The sequence below is a fragment of the Bos javanicus genome, chromosome 19, assembly GCF_032452875.1.
Source record: "Bos javanicus breed banteng chromosome 19, ARS-OSU_banteng_1.0, whole genome shotgun sequence".
NCBI lineage: Eukaryota > Metazoa > Chordata > Mammalia > Artiodactyla > Bovidae > Bos > Bos javanicus.
The window spans coordinates 30,074,612-30,094,427 of NC_083886.1; the positions used below are offsets into that span (position 1 = coordinate 30,074,612).

The following is a 19,816-nucleotide window of genomic DNA, read 5'->3' on the forward strand; positions in this document are numbered from 1 at the left end:
TCAGCAAGAAGAAAGAGCGTGCTGGGGACTCCTGGCACCCTCTTGTTCCAAGTGGGGAAGAGGGGCTGCTCCCCGCCTCATGAGGCTGATGCAGCCCCCTGACCTCGTCCAGCCTGGTCACCCCACCCCCAAACCAGACTGCAGGCCACCCTGCCCGGCAGGGATGGGACTGGGGTAGGTTGACCCTTTTCACAGGCTGGGCTGCAGAAGGGGAAAAACCTGGCGTGCTGGTCTTCCCTCCTGAAGGCCCAGCCCAGCCTGTCTGTTCCATCAGCGCTTCCTGCCTGTGCCTTTGGGGGTCCCAGTGCTCCAGGCAAGACAGGCTTCCAAGGCAGCGGCCTGGTAGGGGGCTGCACCTTCCCACGAGGAAAGCCCCACCCAGCTCTGACCCTCCCTGGCCCCTCCTACCAGGGTTGCCCTCCTAATTCCAGGCCTGGGATGTTCAATCTGCAAATATATTTTCGTCATAAGGCAGCAGGTTTTGAATCTCTGTTATTAAAGTCCAAACAAAACACTGAAGCCCTTCCAAAGTCCCTGGAGAGGGAAGGCTTGCCGTCTCCCGCTGTCCTGCCCAGGAGAGGAGCTGCTCTCGCCAAGCTGCGGCTTTTTGTGTTTCACAGCATTTTCCAGAATTGTCTTTTTCCGCCCTTCAGAATCCTGCTTCAGGATTTGCTCTCCTGCTGTTTACACAGACTCTGTCCTGGGGCGGCTTCTTCCCCGGCAGGCCTGGGGTCTTCACCCTTGGACTGCGGCCGTGTGGGGATTGCTGGGGCCGAGGGTCACTTTGCCACATGGTGGGGGTGGCTGAGTCCCCCGCTTATTCAACAAATATTTATTGAGAGCTTGTAAGTATCCCAGGCCCTGGGGAGAGCAGTGGAAGGGGCAGTGGCCCCTGCCTTCAGGGAGGGAGGCAGACAATAAGCAAACCATGTTGAAAAAGTGTGAGACTGCACTGTGGCACGTCCTGGGGGTGGGAGACCAGACTGTCTCAAGATGGGTTTGTTTTTGGGGGCAGCCAAACATCAGTCAGTAAATGTGATACATAGAGTGAGAAGTTAAAAAAAAAATTTTTTTTAATAGGGTATGCCAAGAATACAAGATTGGTTTTCTTGTCATGGCTCCTGAATTACAGCAAAAATAATAACAGGTAACATTTTTAAGAGTTTGTTAGGCTTCATCTTGTTAGCACCTCAAAGGATTACATGCTCTTACCCTATTTAATAAATAAGGTATATGGGGAAAGAGTCCAAAAAAGAGTGGTATATGTATAGCTGATTCACTTTGCTATATGCCTGAAACTAACACAACATTGTAAATCAACTATACTCTAACAACAACAACAACAATAAGTCTGGATAATAAAAAATAAAATAAATGAGGACTCTGAGGTTCAGAGATGTGCAGTCACAAGCCCAAGGACACACAGCTTAAGAGTCAAGAAGCCAGTGTTTGGAGTTCCTCCATAGCCTACCTGCTGACTGCTGCTCCATCCCATGGCCTTGATCCCCATCTGTTTTCCCATCTGTATTTTGAGATAGGGCTTCCCAGGTGGTTCAGTGGTAAAGAACCTGCCTACCAGTGCAGGAGTCTCTGGACCTGTGGGTTCAGTCCCTGGGTTGGGAAGATCCCCTGGAGGAGGAAACGGCAACCCACTCCAGTACACACACACACACACACACACCCACACCCACACCCACACCCACACACACCCCCACCCCTATCGGTCGGTGCACCAGGTTGTATCCTGGGGTCCCAGGCAGAGGCATCCTGTCCTACGGACACTCTACCTCCCAAGGAGAATGGGCAAAGCCCTCATATCCAGAGCTCAGGGTGCTGCTTCCGGTATCAGCTGCGCCTCCTGGCAGAGGCATCAGGACCTACCCCCCCGATTTCTGGAGTCACTGAAGCCCTCGCCAGCCCAAATCATGCCCTCTTTGTTGTCGAAGAGCTTAGCAGATTTAAAAGATGCCTGAATGCCCAGGCTTTCTCGGGTGTCCCCAGAATAATCGAGAAGGATGCTTGTCTTTTGTTTGGGGAGCCTGATTTGGAAGTTTGTCTGAGTAGTCTTGGTATCTCACAGGGACAACTGCATTCAGCTTTTAAAAAAAATTTTTTTAATTGAAGGAAAGTTGCTTTACAGTGCGTTCACCTTGTTTTGCACTGTTTGTGGACACGGGCTTAGCGGGTACCCAGCATTTACGTTCCAGTGAGTTCCACGGGAGTTCAGTGGTGACCTCCCTGCACCAGGTGCTGGGAAACAAGGTTCCAGTTCCCTGCTGGGTGAGGAGGCAGACAGATAATTCTAGACCACGTCCTGAGTGCTGAGAGCATAGAGGGCGGCCTGCTGTGCTTGAGGGCCCAAGAGGAAGGCTGGAACCCTCTGGTGGCTTTGCATTATATTTACACAGAATGCAAACCTTATCCAGCCCTGCCCTGACCGTCCAGCCGGTGTGACTTTTCTTCTCTGCTCCTCCCCTCGCTCACTCTCTGTGAAACTTCCTGGCTTTCATTCGGACCTGGACTCTGCCAGGGTCGATCCTACCTCAGGGTCTTTGCACAAACTGTCCTTCCTGCTGGAAACCGTCTTCCCCAGGCCTTGTTGTCCTGGCCTCCCTCGCACTGTCTGGGTCTCAGTGCCGTGTTACCTTCTCAGGGAGGTTTCCCTGACTCTCTGTCCCAGCCACCACTCATTCCTTGTGAGGGAAAGAGAGGACAGACACACGGTCTCACCCACCCCACCCCCACCCAGCAGTAGAAGCCCTGTAGCACTTCAAGTGCAGAGGGCAAGGATTCAGTCCCTGGTCAGAGAGCTAAGATCCCATATGCCAAGTTGTGTGGCCAAAAATATGTTTTTTAATTTAAAAAGTTAAGGACTTCCCTGGTGTTCCATTGGTTAAGGGTCCACTTGCCAATGCCAGGGAACACAGGTATGATCCCTGATCTGGGAAGATTACACATGCTGGGGGTAACTAAGCCCATGTACCACAACTCCTGAAGTCTGCACACCCCAGAGCCCACGCTCTGAAACAAGAGAAGTTACTGCAATGAGAAGCCTGAATGCCGTGACTAGAGAGTGGCCCCTGCTCGCTGCAACTAGAGGAATTCTGCGTTCCAGCAGTGAAGACCCAGCACAGCCAAAAATAAATAAAAAGCATTTTAAAAAAGGAATAGAAATATCACCTCGCTGAATAGGAATGTAATGTCATTATGGGATTCCTCCCATTCAGTCCCCATCCTCACTGAAGAAGAGACTCACCTCAGAATGTTGTTTAGTGTTTTTCTTCTAATACCAAAATGGTATATTCGTTATCGTAAAGTTAAACATACAGATAAGACGAAGCAGGAGTATACAGAAACCAGCCGCAGTCCCTCCTCCCTGCATTTTGGTGCACAGTGTATTCTTCTAGAATAGAATTCAAACCCCTTCCATGGTTGACAAGGGACGCCCATGAACCATGCAGTCTCATCTCAGGCTGCCCACCCCCCACCCCCAGCTCCAGGCCTGTCTTCTGTTGGTTCTTCAGTCCTGCGCCGCCCTTTCCTGGCCTGGCTGCTTCACAGAGCTCCTCCCTCGTCTTCCTAGATGTAACTTCTCCTCACAGTGGCTTCACATCCAACGTGGTCTCCACCTGGACCCCTAACTCCATCCTCTGCTAAGGCACGCATGCTGGGTATTGTCCTCATTTTGTGAGTGTGGCTACACTCACGTCACTGACATGTTCTCCCGCTATAAGGCCACCCTGACCATTCCATGAGCCACGCCTAGCGCCTCCCAGAGCCGGCCATGTGGAAGTCTCTTAGCCAAACTTTGAAGTGTATGAAGCAATGATACATTCTTAGAAATGGGGCTGCTGCAATCAAGGGTGTATGCTCTCCAGGATTTTGACTTTCTATGGCAGCTACACTCAGGGAAGTTGGTACTGATTTGCACCGCAGCCACATTATCTCAGTCTGTGTGTTTGCTTTGACACCTCCCTAGGCAAAGGCCTTACATTTCTGTTGATTAAAGATGTGTTTCTTTGATTATTTGAGGATGAGCATTATTAACATCTCCTTGTCTACTTTCTCCCCTCTTTTGTGAATTGCCTGTTTCTCTCCTTGGAGTGTGAGGGTGCTTGTCTTTTCTTATTGATTCAGAAGAGTTCTTTATATATTAAAGACACCCACGCTTTGCTCTCTATGTTGCAAATACTTTTGGTTTTCTCCCCAAAGCTTTACAAGGCACCTCATGCCAGTCCATTACTTGGGACTGCCTCATTTGGGATGATGACCTTGGCCTTTCTGCCCCAGAGTTCAATGGATGTCATGCTGTGGAGACAGGCAGGGCTGGGAGGTGATAGAGGGGGCATACGAGACCAGTATAGGCCAGGAGAGACCTGTGGGTGCTTGGGAGCTCCCTGTGGACTCCAGCTGTCTGCCGATCAAAGTGCTTGTGGTGGGGGTGCTCAGAAGGTGGTCTCCCCAGGGGGAGTGAGTCAGCCATCTGCAGCCTAGGACCCAGAGGGTGAAGGCTGGCTTGGAGGGGAGTGCTTCCTCCAGCCTTGACACAGTCATTATGAAACCTACAGATACTCTCTGCGTGTGAAAATGACACACACAGACAGCCGGTCTCTCTGGCCTGCAGAGTTCCAAGTGGCTTTGTGGATCCAGGTCAGGCAGCCAAAACTCTGGGCAGATTGGCCTCACCTGTCTTCTGTCACCTGTTGGTGGGCAGAGTGGCCCCGCCCCCTTGAGCTCTATCCCCAGCAGGGTCAGGGGTGGAGGTGGGGTGGGGGGTTCCAGGAGCCCCTCCCCTGCACCCAGCCAGCAGAATTTAAAACTGCCCTAGCCTCCAGGCCTCTGTCTGGGATAGACCCCAGTGGCTGGATGTCTCTCGCTCTGCTCCCACCACCCAGCTTTCTGAGCCGACAGCCCAGAAGCAGAGGAACCAGGGTGCTGCCAGGAGTGAGAACCTGGCCAGCTCCCCGCCCTGCTCCAGGGGCGGTACCAGCTGCAGCGCCCCTGGCTCCAATAGGGGGACGCCGGGCGCCGCCTGCCATATGCTCAGAGTTGAGCCTCGATCCGGCGAGCAGCTCTGCCCAGCGGGACTTTTGGCACCTGGGGCACAGGAGGCAGGGCTGAGGGTGAGCTACCGAAGGTGGAAGAAGAGGAGGGAGGGGCCCAGCCACTGGGATGGGGCCTGCGTGGGGCGGCAGGGGCTCCCTGCTCCGTTCTTGGCTGCTGGTCGGTCAGGGGAGCAGGTGGGGGGAATAAAGGGAGGGTTGGCTGCTCTCAGGAGGAGCCAGGATGCCAGCCAGCCAGGATGGGCCTGCTGCGAGCCACAGATGGCGGCCCTGGGTCTCTGCACTCTCCCTGGGACAGAGCACGTCCGGGTGAGGAGATGGGCGGTGCCAGCTCTCCTCCCTGGCAGCTCCCCTCTCCTTGGGGAGGAGGGTGGGGTGAAGGGTGACCCTGGTGCAGGGGCCCCCGCAGATCCTCCAGTATTCCCTGCACACCCTTAATTCTAGCCCCGCAGGATCCCCCGGGGGGTGGGGGTGGGGCTTCTTGCTCACCCCATCCTCCTGTGCAGAGCAGGGGGCTGGGCCCTGGGCCCAGAGAGAATGGGGGCCTTCAGGGCATAAAATATCAGACCTGATTAATCAGTGAGGCCGACCAGTAGTTTGCAGGTTCTGTGTGTCTAAGCTCACGGCAGTGCTTATTTAAGATCAAACCATACGAAACTGCTTTTTTCTTGTAAAGTTGAGGAGTGATCGATTTTTAGGCACTTTTATGTGGTTCATCTTATTAGCGTTCCTTCTTTTTCTGTTTTCTAACCAAAGAGCGTGAAACATCCTTTAAATGTTTGCTTGGAGTCAGCCTCTGAAACCATCTGGATCCAAAGATTTCTTAAGATTCTTTATCTATTCAGATTGGGTATCGCTTCTTTAGTTCACTTTGGTCCCTTATGTTTCCCTAACAAGGAATGCGTTTCATTCAGATGGCCAAGATTTCAGCCCAAAGCTGTATACGATAGCCTTGTAATTTATAAAATCTTCTTTAGGTTGTGGTTATACCCCTTTCTCATTACTTCCTAATGAGTCTGTTTTCTCTTTTATTCATTATTAGACATAACAGTGTTTTATCTGTGTGTGTGTGTGTGTGTATTTGTTGGTTTGGGGGCTTTACTAAGATTCAATTCTTGGGTATATTTATAACTTTGAAGCTTTTTCAGCATCCTACTGTATTAATTTCTACTCCTGTTACTAATTATTTCCTCATGCCCTCTTTGGGTTTTATTTTCCTTATTTTCTAACTTCTAGAATGGAAAGCACTTCATTTATTTTCGTTCTTTTTTGTTTAATATATTTATTACATTGTGGTCAGGAAATGTGGCCTATGCAGTTTCAGCTCCTTGGAATTAATTTAGCATTCTTTTACTAGTTATGTATTTCTGTCTGTTCTTTTTTGTATTTCTCAAGTTTTTGCATATTTCAATAAGACGTAATAAAAACCAAAATCTTTCTATTACGTTTGAACTTCTTTGTCACCTAGTGACAAACTTTTACAACTTCTTTAAAAGTTGTAAGCTTTTAAAGAATTGCTTTAGTTTTGTTCAAGTCTCTCGTCAACAATCATTTAATGTTTCAAAATTAGCTTTTCAGTAGAGGTGTTGCGTTTAAACACCTGTAAATCTGTAACTCTGTTGACAGTCATTGTTTCGCTTTCGCATAGTGGCTCTTCTGTGATCTGAATTTACCACAGTTGCCTTTTATATTTTCCGGTTTGCGTGTTCTCCTGTCTTACTACTTATACCCATTTCTTCTCTTCTCTAGTGTTTTGTGGTTATTTGGGGGTTTTCAAAAGCACTGCTTGATCGAATAGCTCTTATTTATCAGGATCAAGCATGCAATAACATCTTTGGTGTTCTACTTACCGCAGACAAAGAGTTGTATTACCCACCTCATTCTTAGTTTTTGTTAATATGATCTAAAGTGCAGACTAGATTTTATAGTTATTTATACATACCTATTCATTGTCTGATGCTCCCTTTCAAACATTTTAAAATTATTCTCAACTTTGCCTTCACTTTTAGAACCGTATTAGAACCCTCTCTATTTGCTGGTTTCTGTGCATATCACCAGTGTGTTTATTCTGTGACTTTCCCCTCTTAAATTCTTATTTTTGATCCATTTCATAGTTGGTTGAAAAACACTACCAGATATTCCTCTCAGAAAGGATACATGGTTGGAATATTGCATACTAGAGAATGTCTTTGGTTTATTATGGCCTGCACACATAGAGGACAGTATAGCTAGGTATAAAAGTCTTGGGACTCAAAGTTTTCCCTCCTCTCAACCTATAGACTTTGTTCCATGGTCATCTGGAGCTTCTTCTTGATGTTAAATCTGTATATATACTTTTTTCTTTATCCGGTATTTCGTATGTTTTGCAAAGATGTATGTGGATGTGTTTGTCTCTTTTTTCCCGGAAATTAAGTTTAAGGCAATGGCAACACACTCCAGTACTCTTGCCTGGAAAGTCCCATGGACGGAGGAGCCTGGTGGGCTGCAGTCCATGGGGTCGCAAAGAGTCGGACACGACTGAGCAACTTCCCTTCCCTTTCCCTTTCCTTCATATGTAGGTTGGCCTTCAACCTCAGGAGTTCTCATTTTGGTTCACTCTCTTTGGTTCTCATTTCTGTTCTATTTGGTTTCTGCTGCAGTTTTCTCCCAGGCATCTGCCATCTGTCCACTTTCCCTCTTCTGTCCCTATTATTTTCTCTTTCGCAGTTTCCATGTCTTTATTCTGTGTATGAGAATCTCCACAATTCACTCCATGTTTCTGAATCCATCTCCTACAGTGTTATTTTTCTTGATTGCTTCCAAAGTCAATTTTCATTGTGCCCCTGGGCTTTTGGGTTTGGGTTTTTCTAGCTCTTCTTTCTCTCACGTGTCACCCTTTTTGCATCATCATGTGGCCTTTTCAGCTTGACCTCCCTTCCCTTGTATCTTTTTTTCTTCCTACTTCATAGAGGCTGTGTTTTTAGAATATCTTAAGTCTGACACACCCATTCAATTACACGTCGCCTATGGCTGTTTTTGAGCTATGGCGACAGTTCGCATAGTTGTGACAGAGACCATATGGCCCACAAAGCCAAAAATATTTACTGTTTGGCACTTTGCAAAAAAATTTTGCAGATCCCTGGCCTGGCGTGACAGCTGGATTCCCATTCCAGCCCCAAGCTGGATGGCAGGGGAATACCTCCAGCTCCTTCTTCGTTTCCTAGTCCCTACCGGCCTTTTCTCTCAGTTTGCTTCTGCTCTGTGGAGGTGGTGATCTTCTGTCTCCACTGCCAGACTTTCTCATTCCCTGCATCAGTGATTTAGATAAAAACACGAGTTCACGTCCCTGCTGCAAACACTGTCCTTCCTGTCTGTCCCTCCTCTTCCTTAAGCTCTCTCTCGACAGGGCACCTCCATGTCCCACCACCCACTTCCTGCCATTTGTTTTCTGGTTGGTGTCTCCTTGTCATCTTTCCTATTTTCCAGGACTTTTCTGTTCATCAGACAAAGAGCTGTGTCTTGAGGTAAAACCTGGACAGGTTTTCCTTGTTCTACCACCATCTGTCTTTAATTAATAGAGATTGCTCCCAGATTCCAGTGTTGGGTCATCTGTCAGTTTAGTTCTTGGCATTAGTGTGAATTTTCATTTTTTTCATTGTCTTTATAGCTATTTTGGAACAAAACAAGGAGAGGAAACGTGGGTAACTGCCAAGTAGATGCCATTTTGAAGGAGTCAAAGATGCATTTCAAAGCTTCGTCTGGTCCATCTCGAGGCAGTCTCTGTAGCTTTGTGTGTATTTGATAAAAGAAGAAAATGCAGGAACACTTCCCTTATCTGAGGACCTCTTGTCGAGTGACCTCAGTTCTCTGGCACACACCCAGAGAGTCTGCACGCAGCCAGAGAGCTGCTACGATGTCAGTGCTCTGAAGGTTATTCACCATACCCAGAGGACAGCAGTTCCTTCTCTCATTCCAGGCCTATTGACCCATGCTTTGCATACAGTTCTAACAAGCCTAGTCTTTCTGTTTTCCTAGCTCACAACCAAATCAGAATCAGCAAATCGGTAGGGAGTAGGGGACATGTGGGGGGCTTCCCTGGTGACTCAGTGGCAAAGAACTCACCTGCCAATGCAGGAGACGTGGGTTCGATCCCTAGGTTGGAAAGATCCCATGGAGAAGGAGATGTCAACCCACGCCAGTATTCTTGCCTGGAAAATCCCATGGACAGAGGAGCCTGGCAGGCTGCAGTCCATGGGGTCACAAAAGGATGAGACACGACTTAGCAACTAAACAACAGTAACAAGGGCACATTTGACAACGACAAGCACACTGACCTGATGAGAATTTCTGGCTGACAGAAAGGAAAGACATAAGACCCACAAAAAGTAAACAACAACAAACCAGATACAGCTATAAATCTGCACATGTTGAGGCTGGCACCATTTCCTATAAGGGCAAAGCTGTTTGATGTCCTCTGACTCTAGTTTGAGTCAACAGCCACTCCTCTGAGATTTTCCTCTGCCAACCTGGGTCCTCCTTACAAATCTTGGGTGCAGAGACCCTGGCCCACCTCCCACAGCTGCAGACAGTTCAGACTGTGGTTCTAACCCTGGCTGCCCATTGGTCTTACCTGGGAAACTTTAAAAATCTGGACACACAGGCTATCCTTTAAGCCAGTGAAATCAGAATGTCCTGGGGGGAACCCAAGCACCAGTGTTTTCCTAAAGCTTCTGGGCTATTCCACTGTGTATCCAGGTAGGGAACCAGGCCGTTAGAAGCACAGGCAGGGCTGAGAGCAGTGCCTCATGCCTGGTTAGTGCCCTGTGGGTGGCTGTGGTTATTGGGGGACAGACTTTTAATGTTCATGAGGGTGGCTGTGATTGGTCTCACGGGGCCCAGAGCTGGATCTAATCAGGCAGTGATGGATGCCACGCACTTCGAGGACAATCTCTGGCCCAGGTGGATACTTGGCTTTGAAGAGAAGAGCTGTAGATGCTGCCAGGAGGGAGGGAAGGGAGGAGGGGAAGCCGGAGGTGCAGGGCCAGGTCGTCCCAGGGGCCACCTGCCCTCCTGCCTGCAGTGCAGGGCGCACTTGGAATCAGTACTGTGGCGCCTTGCTGAACTCAACTGTCCTGTGTGTAGATTGAGAGTCGTGGTCCCTCTCTTGAGGGACTGCCCAGAGGCTCAGGGGAGCTGGTGTGCTGTCAGGGGCTGCCTCCAGGGCCATGATGGGAGGTGGCGGTCGAGGGGGTGCTGAGATTCCCCCCTATAGAGGAGGCATGGCAGGTGATTGACCAGCATGCAGGTACTGATGACACGGGCCAAAAAAATAATAATAATAAAAAAGCGATGAGTGGGTTCAAGGCCATCCATGCAGTGACGTCATCAGCACTGCTGGCAGTTCAGTTCTTTCCCGAGTGGAGCAAGCAGGCGGGGATTCCAGCCAGCTTGCTAGAAACGCAAGCTACTCGTGCATGGCCGGGGTTTAGCCCCAGCAGTGGCTTTGCCGTGAGCGTCACCTGCCCGAGTTGGCAGAGTCATGGCGGAGAGTGGCTCTTTCCAGCGGTGAGGTGGTGTCACGGCGTGGGGGAGGGAGTGCCAGTGGCACTGACTGTGGGTTTGGGTCACTGTCACCCTGTGTCTCAACATCCCCGGTGGGCTCCCGGCCTCTCTCTCAGGATGCTCCACACCCCACCTTCTGAGAGGTCCTGACTCCAGTAGCCATCCAGGTGGCAGGAGGAACTGGCACTGTGGACTCTGGTGCCCCTGGGCAGGGCATGCTGATGGACAGGGGGTGGTCCAAGGACTCGCACCCTAGGGAGCAGGAAGAGGGGCTGTTTTTCTCATTTCCTGAGACTGGTTCCTAATAGGGTGCCCTAACGGCAGCAGGGAGCTGCCAGGCCCATGGCTCCCAGGGCAACAGGATAGAGCTCTTTCAACTTTAATTAGGACCCTGAAGGAGGCAGTCATCTCCCATGGGACCAAAGGCTGACTCTGGGGTGCTCTCTGAATATTCCTACAGATCTAAGTGATGGTTTGGGGGGCAGGGGGCCCAGGAGGCCTGGCCTTGTTGTCCTGTGCTCCCTCACAAATCGCTCCTCACTCCACCCTGGCCTGGGTTTTCCCCTTTAGAGTATGAGGGGCTGGCACCCGCTTCTAGAGCAGCCATGTGTGTTTCCCCTTCACCTTTTGAGTCCCCTCGCCAGGACACACACCCAGCCCAATTCCAGTGGGTACAGTGACCTTCCACCTCAGACCCAAGTTCAAGGCCCAGCCTTGACTTGCTAGCTGTCTGGGATGCACTGGCAGGTGGTTTTCGATACCTAATCTGTAGAATGGGAATAACCCCCACAGCTCAAAGAAGGGTTGTGAGAATCTAGTGAGAGCCGGCATGTTGAGTGGTTGTACAGGGGGTGCTGGAGTGATGTAGTGAGACTCCATGGTGGGCTGGCCATCATGCCAACAGCTGATTTGTGAACACAGATCAGGCAAGGAACTGTATCACCTTATCTGGTAAAGAATTTGCCTGCAGTGCAGGAGACCCCAGTTCGATTCCTGGGTCGGGAAAATCCCCTAGAGAAGGGATCGGCTACCCACTCCAGTATTTTTGATCTTCCCCGGTGGCTCAGCTGGTGAAGAATTCGCCTGCAACGCAAGAGACCTGGGTTCGATCCCTGGGTTGGGAAGATCCCCTGGAGAAGGGAACGGCTACCCACTCCAGTATTCTGGCCTGGAGAACTCCATGGAGTATACAGTCCATGGAGTCGCAGAGTTGGACACAACTGAGTGACTTTCACTTTCAACTGAAGAGCTGGCGGGGAGAGGGCCTGGTGGGGCCGGTGTTGGAGGTCTGCCTCTGCTGGGCCGACACAGGCCACCCCCAGGGGAAGCAGGCCCCTGGGCGCCCCCCCAACATCCTGCCCAGCTGACGCTGGGACGCCCCTGAAGTGATACCCTGCAGATGCAGGCCCAGCAGCCCTGACTCTCAGCAGTGGTGGGGCTCATTAGAACTGAACTCTTCTTCGTGGGGCATTTTATTTGCACACTCCAGTAGCGTGGACACCAAAGGGGTTTTCTCCTGCTTCATGGGCTGCTAATTTTCTCCGTGACCTCTATTGTTGGGGCCTGACCCCAGCCAGAGGCTGCTCGCCATGGAAGCTAGCGCCTGACACAGACCCAGGGCGCGGGGCGACAATGAGGCCTCTATTGGCTTTAATCAGGCTCCGGGTGCATCTTAAGAACGGGGGAATTTGTGTGGTGCTCCGAAGCCCTGGGTGGCACAATGCAGGAGCCCGCAGAGTCCCTGTGTGGAGGCCAGGAGGGCCAGTGGGGGTGGGTCAGGCGGGGACCTCTTTGTCCCAGCACTACTCGAGAGGGCCAGACCTGCCCTGAATGGCCCCCCGGGCTGCCCGGCCTGTGGGTATCACCAGCCTCTGGGTGTTTAGGGAGGTGGCCACCCACCCCGCCCGCCAGCCTATTCTTCGCCTAATTAAGTTTTGTCTGTGCTCTCCCGTCCCCTGCAGACTGTGATTCCTACTGCAAGGCCTCCAAAGGGAAGCTGAAGATTAACATGAAAAAATACTGCAAGAAGGACTATGGTGAGTGAGAGCCCCCTTGTTGGGGGAGGGGGAGGGCACCATGTGACCAGTGGGGTGCAGGGGGCCCTGCGTGGGTGTTAGTCCCAGAGTCCCTGTGACTGGCCAGGAGCTGAGGGGGATGGATCTTGTGCCTGGGAATTTCCCAGCTCTTCCTCCTTGGGGTGGGGGAGCGGTAGCCACAGGTATGGGGACTGCGTTCTCCCCCGGCCCTGCATCCTGGCCACTGGGGGGTCCTGGGCTTCACTCTGCCTCTGAGGGGCTGTGTGGCTGCAAATCAGTTGCTTTACCTCTCTGGTCTTCTGTGCCCTCATCCGTACTCATGGGCATTCAGCCTGAGGCTCTGTAGCTCAAAGAGAAGTCTTTCAGGTATTGGAGAAAGGAAGAGAGCTCTGTGGTGTATTTAAAATGCCGATTTGAGGGTTGACTCCACAAAACAGACCTCCAGGGATGGGTGGAGAATCTGCATTTTAAACTGCTTGCTGGTAATTCTGATGCACCAGAAGTTTGACCAGAGCCTCAGGGATCACTGAGGGCCTTTTCCGTTGGGAGCTGGGGCCTGCACAGACTCTCTGCACTGCAGGCCTCAGGCTCCCTTCCGGGGAAGAGTATCCCACCTGCCAGTCTCTCGTGCAGCATCTACCCCAGCGCCCTGGAGGCGGGGGCCTTGCACCTCTCCTTTGTCAGGCTCTCCTCTGCCGCTTTCCATCAGCTCTGCCCCGTGGGAGCGGGGCACCGGCTCTGTGGTTTCTGGTCCCTGAGCTGGCTGGCGGCCTGGGCTGGCCAGACCTCATGGGACTCAGGGTCAAGGCTGACTTCAGGGTGGGTGGGGGCCTGCGGGAGAAGAGGAGCCCCTCACAGCCCCTGGGCAGGTGTCTGCAGATAGCTCAGAGGCAAACAGAAATCCCAAGCAGATGGTCCAGCTGTCTGCTGGCGGAGCTGGGGAGGCCCAGGGTATGGAGGTCAAGGTGTTCGACACTCAGGCAGGAGGTAGCTGCAGCCTGGGCACCCATCCAGTGGGCCTGGTCTTTCCACTCTGGGGCTCTCCTCCTGACCCGGTGGGCCTGGCTATTTCGGGCTGAGGCTGGGCCCCCTCTTCCTGGACCCGAAAGTCGACTCTGCCCATCTCCCCGCGTACCTCCCCGCTCCAGCTGGGTGTTCCTGGTCTTGCTGCTCTGTTCCTCAGCAGTCCTGCCCCTTTTAGCATCACCCGGCCGCCTCCAGGGAAAGGCCAGCGACCTGTGTTTTCTGCCCATCTTTCCTAGTCTGCCCTGATCGGGTGCCTCCTGAGGGACCTGGGGCAAGTCCAGTTGCATGTCTGAGTTGCGGTTTCCTTGTCTGGCATGTGGGGTGATGCCCGACTGTGTCATATGGAAGCACTCAGCATGGGGCCAGGTGCCTGGTGGGCTCCTGGTAAAGATGGCTGGTCCCCTGGCAGCTGGGTGACAGGGCAGGAAGAAGTGGGCTGGGGAGGGAACAGTGACCCGGTGCTGAGGCCTCATTGTCCACAACCTGCATGGTGTCCCTCCCAGACCCCGGGGGTTCTGGCAACCTGGCCTGGACGCCAGGCCTTTGGGGTCTCATCGGGGCAGCTGTTTGAACCAAATGCAAGGTGTCCTTCTTTAATAAGGACAATGGTCAGGACCTTTTAGCAAAGGGAAGAGAAAGGCCCAAAGGAACCCAAAGGAATGTTGATAACTTCTAAAACTTCCTCATTTTATTGTGCACACACATGTGTCTGTGTGTGCATATACAGGCATACGTGTACACACAGGTACGTGCGCACACACCCCACACGGAAGCCCAGTACATGATCGTATGGAGCAGCTGGTAGGTTTTGTGCATCTGTTCTGAAGCAGCCAGGCCCTGGGTCCATAGCGAATTCCTGAAAAGAAGCCCCTTTAAAGTGCTTGTATCCCAAGGCAACTTTCACAGGAAAAACCAACCGTGATTTTGGTAACAAACTTTGGGGCGATTTAAGGATAAAGGAAGTGCTGTCTCTGACCCAGGGTGACAGTAGCCAAAGAGGCCCCGGTGGTTTGGGGTGAGGCTTGGGTGACCCTGTGCTCCCAACCCCGAGCTATCAGAGTCTGCTGGGGATGGCAAGGTGGGATGTGGGCAAGAAGGCCCAAGGTCCTGTGGTGTCCCAGGCTTAGGGCTGGGGGCCAAGTGGGGATGCCCAGGGTCAGAGAGCCAGGGTCACAGAGGAGACCCCCGGCCTGTCACTCTGCCACCCCTTATCTCCCTCCCCCACAGAGAACAGGAGGAAGGAGCAGCTTGGCCACCTGGGGGAAGGGTGGGTTTAATTTCAGTGTGGAGCATCCTCTGAGCAGACAGACGCTGGGGAGACTTTCTGTGAAGGGTTAACCACCACCCCCATTCTGTTCCTCCAATGAGAAAAGGGAAAATTGGACTTTTTTAAAAAATTACCCAATGGATCCGTTTTCCACCTGGTTCTCTAGGACTTGTTTTGTTCTCTTCTGACTTCTTTTCCTCCATTGAATTCTGCCTTCCCCACCCCTGATACTTCCGGGGGCACTTTGGCTCCCTCTGACTCTCCTGCCCACTCCTCAGCAGCAGGCAGGCCCCTATCTCTGCAGAAGGGGGCCTGGCTCCCTCTTGTTATAGACCCAGGGGGGTCTGCCCTGAGCCCTGCCTTGGCTTTGCGCCACCCCACCCCGCCAATCCTGGGCAACAGGGCTGTGCGTGGGGAGTGGGGACTCAGTCTCTGAGCTCTTCTTGCCTTTTGCTCCCTGACTTGGTCCTCCCTTCCTCGCTGTTGACTTCCTCCTGGATTGTCCAAGGAAAGCTGGTGTCCTAGGTGGGGTCCTGGTCCGGCTGGCTGACTGGCCCAGCAGAGCCCCAGCCTCCCTCCTGCCCCCTCATCACGTTGATCTCCTGGACCCCATCCGTCCCAAAACCAAGAAAGTGAAAGTTGCTCAGTCGTGTCCAGCTCTTTGCAACCCCACGGACTATACAGTCCATGGAATTCTCCAGGCCAGAGTACTGAAGTGGGTAGCCATTCCCTTCTCTAGGGGATCTTCCCAACCCAAGGATCGAACCCAGGTCTTCCTAGACTTCACCTCAGCCACCCCAGCTCCTGGCCCCACACTACTGCCAGCCCACTGCCCAGGTGTCCACATTTCTGCTGCCGGGCAAGATTTGAGGAACCGCAGAGTCAGGAGAGAAGCGGGGTGCCCCCTTAGGGTGCTGACGAGGTCTGGAGCATGGCACCCTCAGCTTTAAGGTCCTCATCCCCATACCCTGGCCTGGAGGCCTGGACTGGCACTGCTCCTCCCATCCCCCAAAGGGTCCCCCGCACTGTCCATAACACTCTTGGGGTTACCTGAGAGTTGGGGAGCAGCCCGCCCGGCTGGACACCCAGGCCTGTGTGTTCAGGCAGGAGGCAGGACAAGGAAGTGTCAAAAGTGGGGGTTGGAGGGGCTTCTGGGGAGGGAGACCCCAGGAGAGGCTTGTGGAGGGCGGAGTTAGTGGCACCCCGGGTGGCTGGGCGGGGGCAGCCGGGCCTTGCTCTGAGGCAGGCCAGGTCTCCCTCTGGGCTCTGCATGCCTGGCCCCTGGCCGGGCCCCTGGAGGAGGGGTCCCTTCCACACCCGCAGACCTGGGTCAGGTGAGCAGGAGGAGGGGGCGAGGGGAGTTGGCTGGCCTGGGGTGGGGCGGGGGTGCAGGTGGGCCCAGGAGGGTGGGGAGGGGGCTGCATAATCCCCACCCCGTCTCTGACTGACACCCCTGCAGGGAGCCAATTAGGAAACGCATTTCCTCTACTTTCCAGCTTTCCAGCTAGGGCACTTGGATGTTCCAGAAGCTGCTAATTAGAACCTCAGCAGGGTGCGTGGGGTGGAAGTCAGTGAAGGGCAGGCCCCAGGCCCCCTTCCTCCTCTGAGGCCAGCTCAGGAGATTCTTGACATTGTGCAGCCGGAACACCCGGATCTGGGTCTCCACCAACCCACCTGGATCTGGGTCTCTGCTGACCCGGGCGGTGGCCAGTGGGCAGGAGGCCGTGGGGAAGGGGGCTGGAGCAGTGGCTTGGGCTGGTTGGGGTCTGCTGGTCCTGCCCATGTTCCTGGTGAGAGAGGACCCAGCAGGTGAGGGTGGGTGCCACACGAAGCAGGTAGGAATTGGGGTTGGGGAGGCGTGAGGGCCAAGCCCCATGCCTTTCTGGTCTGGAGAGACCCCAGGACCAGAAGGATGGCAGTTCCATTCCCATCTGTAGGTAGGGAAGGGCCACTGCCACAGAACCTGAGGAAGACTCCACGTTCGCTGTGTGACTTTGGACCAGGCTGGGCCTCAGTTTCCTGGTCTGTCCAGTGGAGGTCGATGAAGGGATGCGCTGGCCTTCCAGGTGTGGCAGGAGGGTGGCCCTGTTGCCATCTCCAAGGAGCAGGGAGGGGTTCATGGCGCCGCTGTCATCGCTGGCCCCCCCACCCCGTCCCGGGGCCACCTCAGTCCTCTGTTGCCCTCTAGGGGAATCGGCTCACCTTGCAAACGCTGAGAAGGCACTTGTGGGCAGGCTCAGGGTGGGGCAGTTGTGCACAAAGATGGGGGTTTTTATTATTTTCGAGTGTGGTAGCATTTCCTGTCAACTTCTCAGGAAAACCTAGCCGAGAGGGGCCCTTCTTTTGTGTAGAACGCTCCCAGTGAGTGTGTGTATGTGCGGAGATGTGTGCCTGTATGCACCCACGAGCATTCCTCATGAAGCCCGCATTCACTCAGCGGCTCCCACATGGGCAGAACGTGTCCATCCCTTCTGGAGTCACTGGCTCTGTGGCTCATTTACCTAGAAGCCCGGGTTCCAGAACCTCGGTCTGTGGAGACAGGATGGCCAGATGACACTGTTCCCAGGGCATTTACGGTGGGGGCTGGCGGGAAAGGCCACCTCTTGACAATGACTTCAGGCTAAGACACCCCTTGGCTTCTACCCTCTGATTCACGTGGAAGGGGGGCCAGCCTGCCCCTGTCACACCACCCTCCCAATCCAGTCTAGATCATAGACTCCTTGGCCAGGGTCTAGCCTATAGTGGGCGTAAGTGGGGCCTGGCCCATCCTCCAGAGAGGGTGTGGAGGGAGGGCTTCCTGGAGGAGGCAGCCCAGGTAATTGGTGCTCACTGGGCAAAGCAAGGCTCCCAGGCAGAGGGAGCAAAGTGTCTGAGCACAGAGACAGGAGCAGGCTGGGGAGATGGGAGGAGAGGGCACATAGGGGTACAGGGGCGGAGGCCAGCCAGGGAGGCTGGTGAGGGTTCACGTCTGTGTGCAGAAGCCACTCGGAGGCCACCAGAGAGCCAGCCCCACTCACACTGGCACACAGAGGGCTGCCACCCACCTCTGCTTCCCTGGGATTCAGAGGTGGGGGGAGAGGACAGACAGCCCATATTCTGAAAGGTGAGATCATCTCACTTTTGCCAGTTCTTGGAAAAATGATTCGTTCCCAGAAATGTCTATTAGTCACCCCCTTTGTTGAAAGACATTTTGGCACCAGCGGATGGAAAAATCAGAATGCTTTTCATGAGATGATTGGTCTCGCGCCTTCCTCCCGCCATCCCTCAAGGATGATTTCTGAGGATAACAGCTCGAAGCGGAAGTCCTGTTGGCATTTGTGGGGAGGAACTGGGTTTGTGAGGCTGTGTGTGTGTGTGCATGTGTGTGCACACGTGTGCCGTCTTATGGGCCCCTGGCAGAGGAGAGCCCGGGGACCTGAGTGGACCCTTCCTCCCCCAAGTATTGATACCTTGTCTCTCCTGGGGCGGCAGAAACCCCAGAGATGAGGCCTTGTAAGGCCAGTGACTGTTCCTCCTCTGCAGGCCCCGGATGGGCATCTCACAGTCTTCATTCTCACCCTGGGTGAGTCCTCAAAAACACCTAGGAAGGGAAGGCCTTATGGGATGCTGAGACTCAGCAAGATAAGGAGCGTGCCCAAGACTGGGGCCCCTGAGGCCTGAGATCTTTATGTGCCCTGCCTGCGCGCCCCTCCCATGCCAGGATGCTGAGCCTTTGGCAACAGAATGGGTGCTGCCCCTACTTGAGGGTCAAGGGCTGGTTCCCCCCCATGGGACCCCTGACTCTCTCACTCCTGATAAGCCAGAAAGGAGTCTCCATGGGGGAACAGCAGGAGTGGTCACCATGGTGCTTGGGTGATTGTCACCACGGTGGGGGGGCTGTTGGAGATGATGGAGCCAAGATGATGGGTGAGAATGTCGGTGATTCTAGCAGAGGCAGGGTGGTTATGACTACTCAGTGGTGGGCTTGGCTGTGTGGCAGAGGGAGGTCATGGGCAGCTCCATGAGGGAGGAGGGAGGAGACTGAGCTGGCAGTGGAGACGATGCTGGCGGTGGAGGGACTGCAGAAGCCCATGGAGCTGGTGTAGATTAGAGGGGGTGCCTGCCGGCTCTCGTCTCGATGCTCAGGCCAGGGATGAGATGTGTGGGGTGATGGGGAGGCCTCATGAGGGACACGGGGCCTCTTGGCAAATGATGGCCTCTGCCCCTCTTCACACCCCCTGCCCTTCCTCATTTCGACCTTGGGGTCAGTGGCTGTTCCTGATCAGGGTCAATCCCTTCAAGGGCCGAACACGGGGCAGGTTATCAACCCTGTTCTGGGGGCCAGGCTCCTGTGTCTGCAGCAGACTGTGACTTCAGGGCTTGGAGCGGGGGTACAGACGTTAGAGGAGCACCCTGGGGGCTGTCCCGCTGAGGGTGGTTAGCCAGGTCCGGATGGCAGCTGGTGGTGATGGCTGGGCAGTCCTCCCCACCTGCCCCAGTACTGTCCCCAGCTCAGAGAGTCAGACGCAGCCCAGCCAGCAGCATGTGGCATGGAGTTTCAGAGGCTCACTGACCCTTCCCCGGGGGCGTGGGTCACTGGCCCCCTGGGGATCCTCCGATTTCCCCAGCCAGATGTGACCTCCCCCCTTGGAGTGCCAGCCCCATATGGAGGCCAGATGTGGAGCTGGGTCGGCATGAGTCAGCCTGAGGTCGCAGAATGCGGGTGACCACTGGGTTGGGCTGGGCGGGCAGCAGGCCCCAGTGACAGCTCGGCAGAAGCCCCTGAGCCCGCAGGGCACTGCACTGACCGGGGCCTCCTGCCATGCACTGTGGGGGCAGGAGTGGGCACAGCCCTGCCCGCTACAGCGACTCCCATCCCCACGGACAGGGCCCAGAGCCTAGGC

At 53.9% G+C, this 19,816-nt stretch overlaps 1 protein-coding gene across 1 annotated transcript in view; it reads left to right on the plus strand.

The window, feature by feature from the left end:
• NTN1 (netrin 1) overlaps positions 1 to 19,816 on the plus strand; it is a 188,709-nt gene that overhangs the window by 157,814 nt on the left and 11,079 nt on the right. Inside the window, exon 6 of the mRNA XM_061391036.1 lies at positions 12,566 to 12,640. Within this exon, the coding sequence (XP_061247020.1) occupies positions 12,566 to 12,640 (75 nt within the window). The remainder of the gene's footprint in view (positions 1 to 12,565; positions 12,641 to 19,816) is intronic.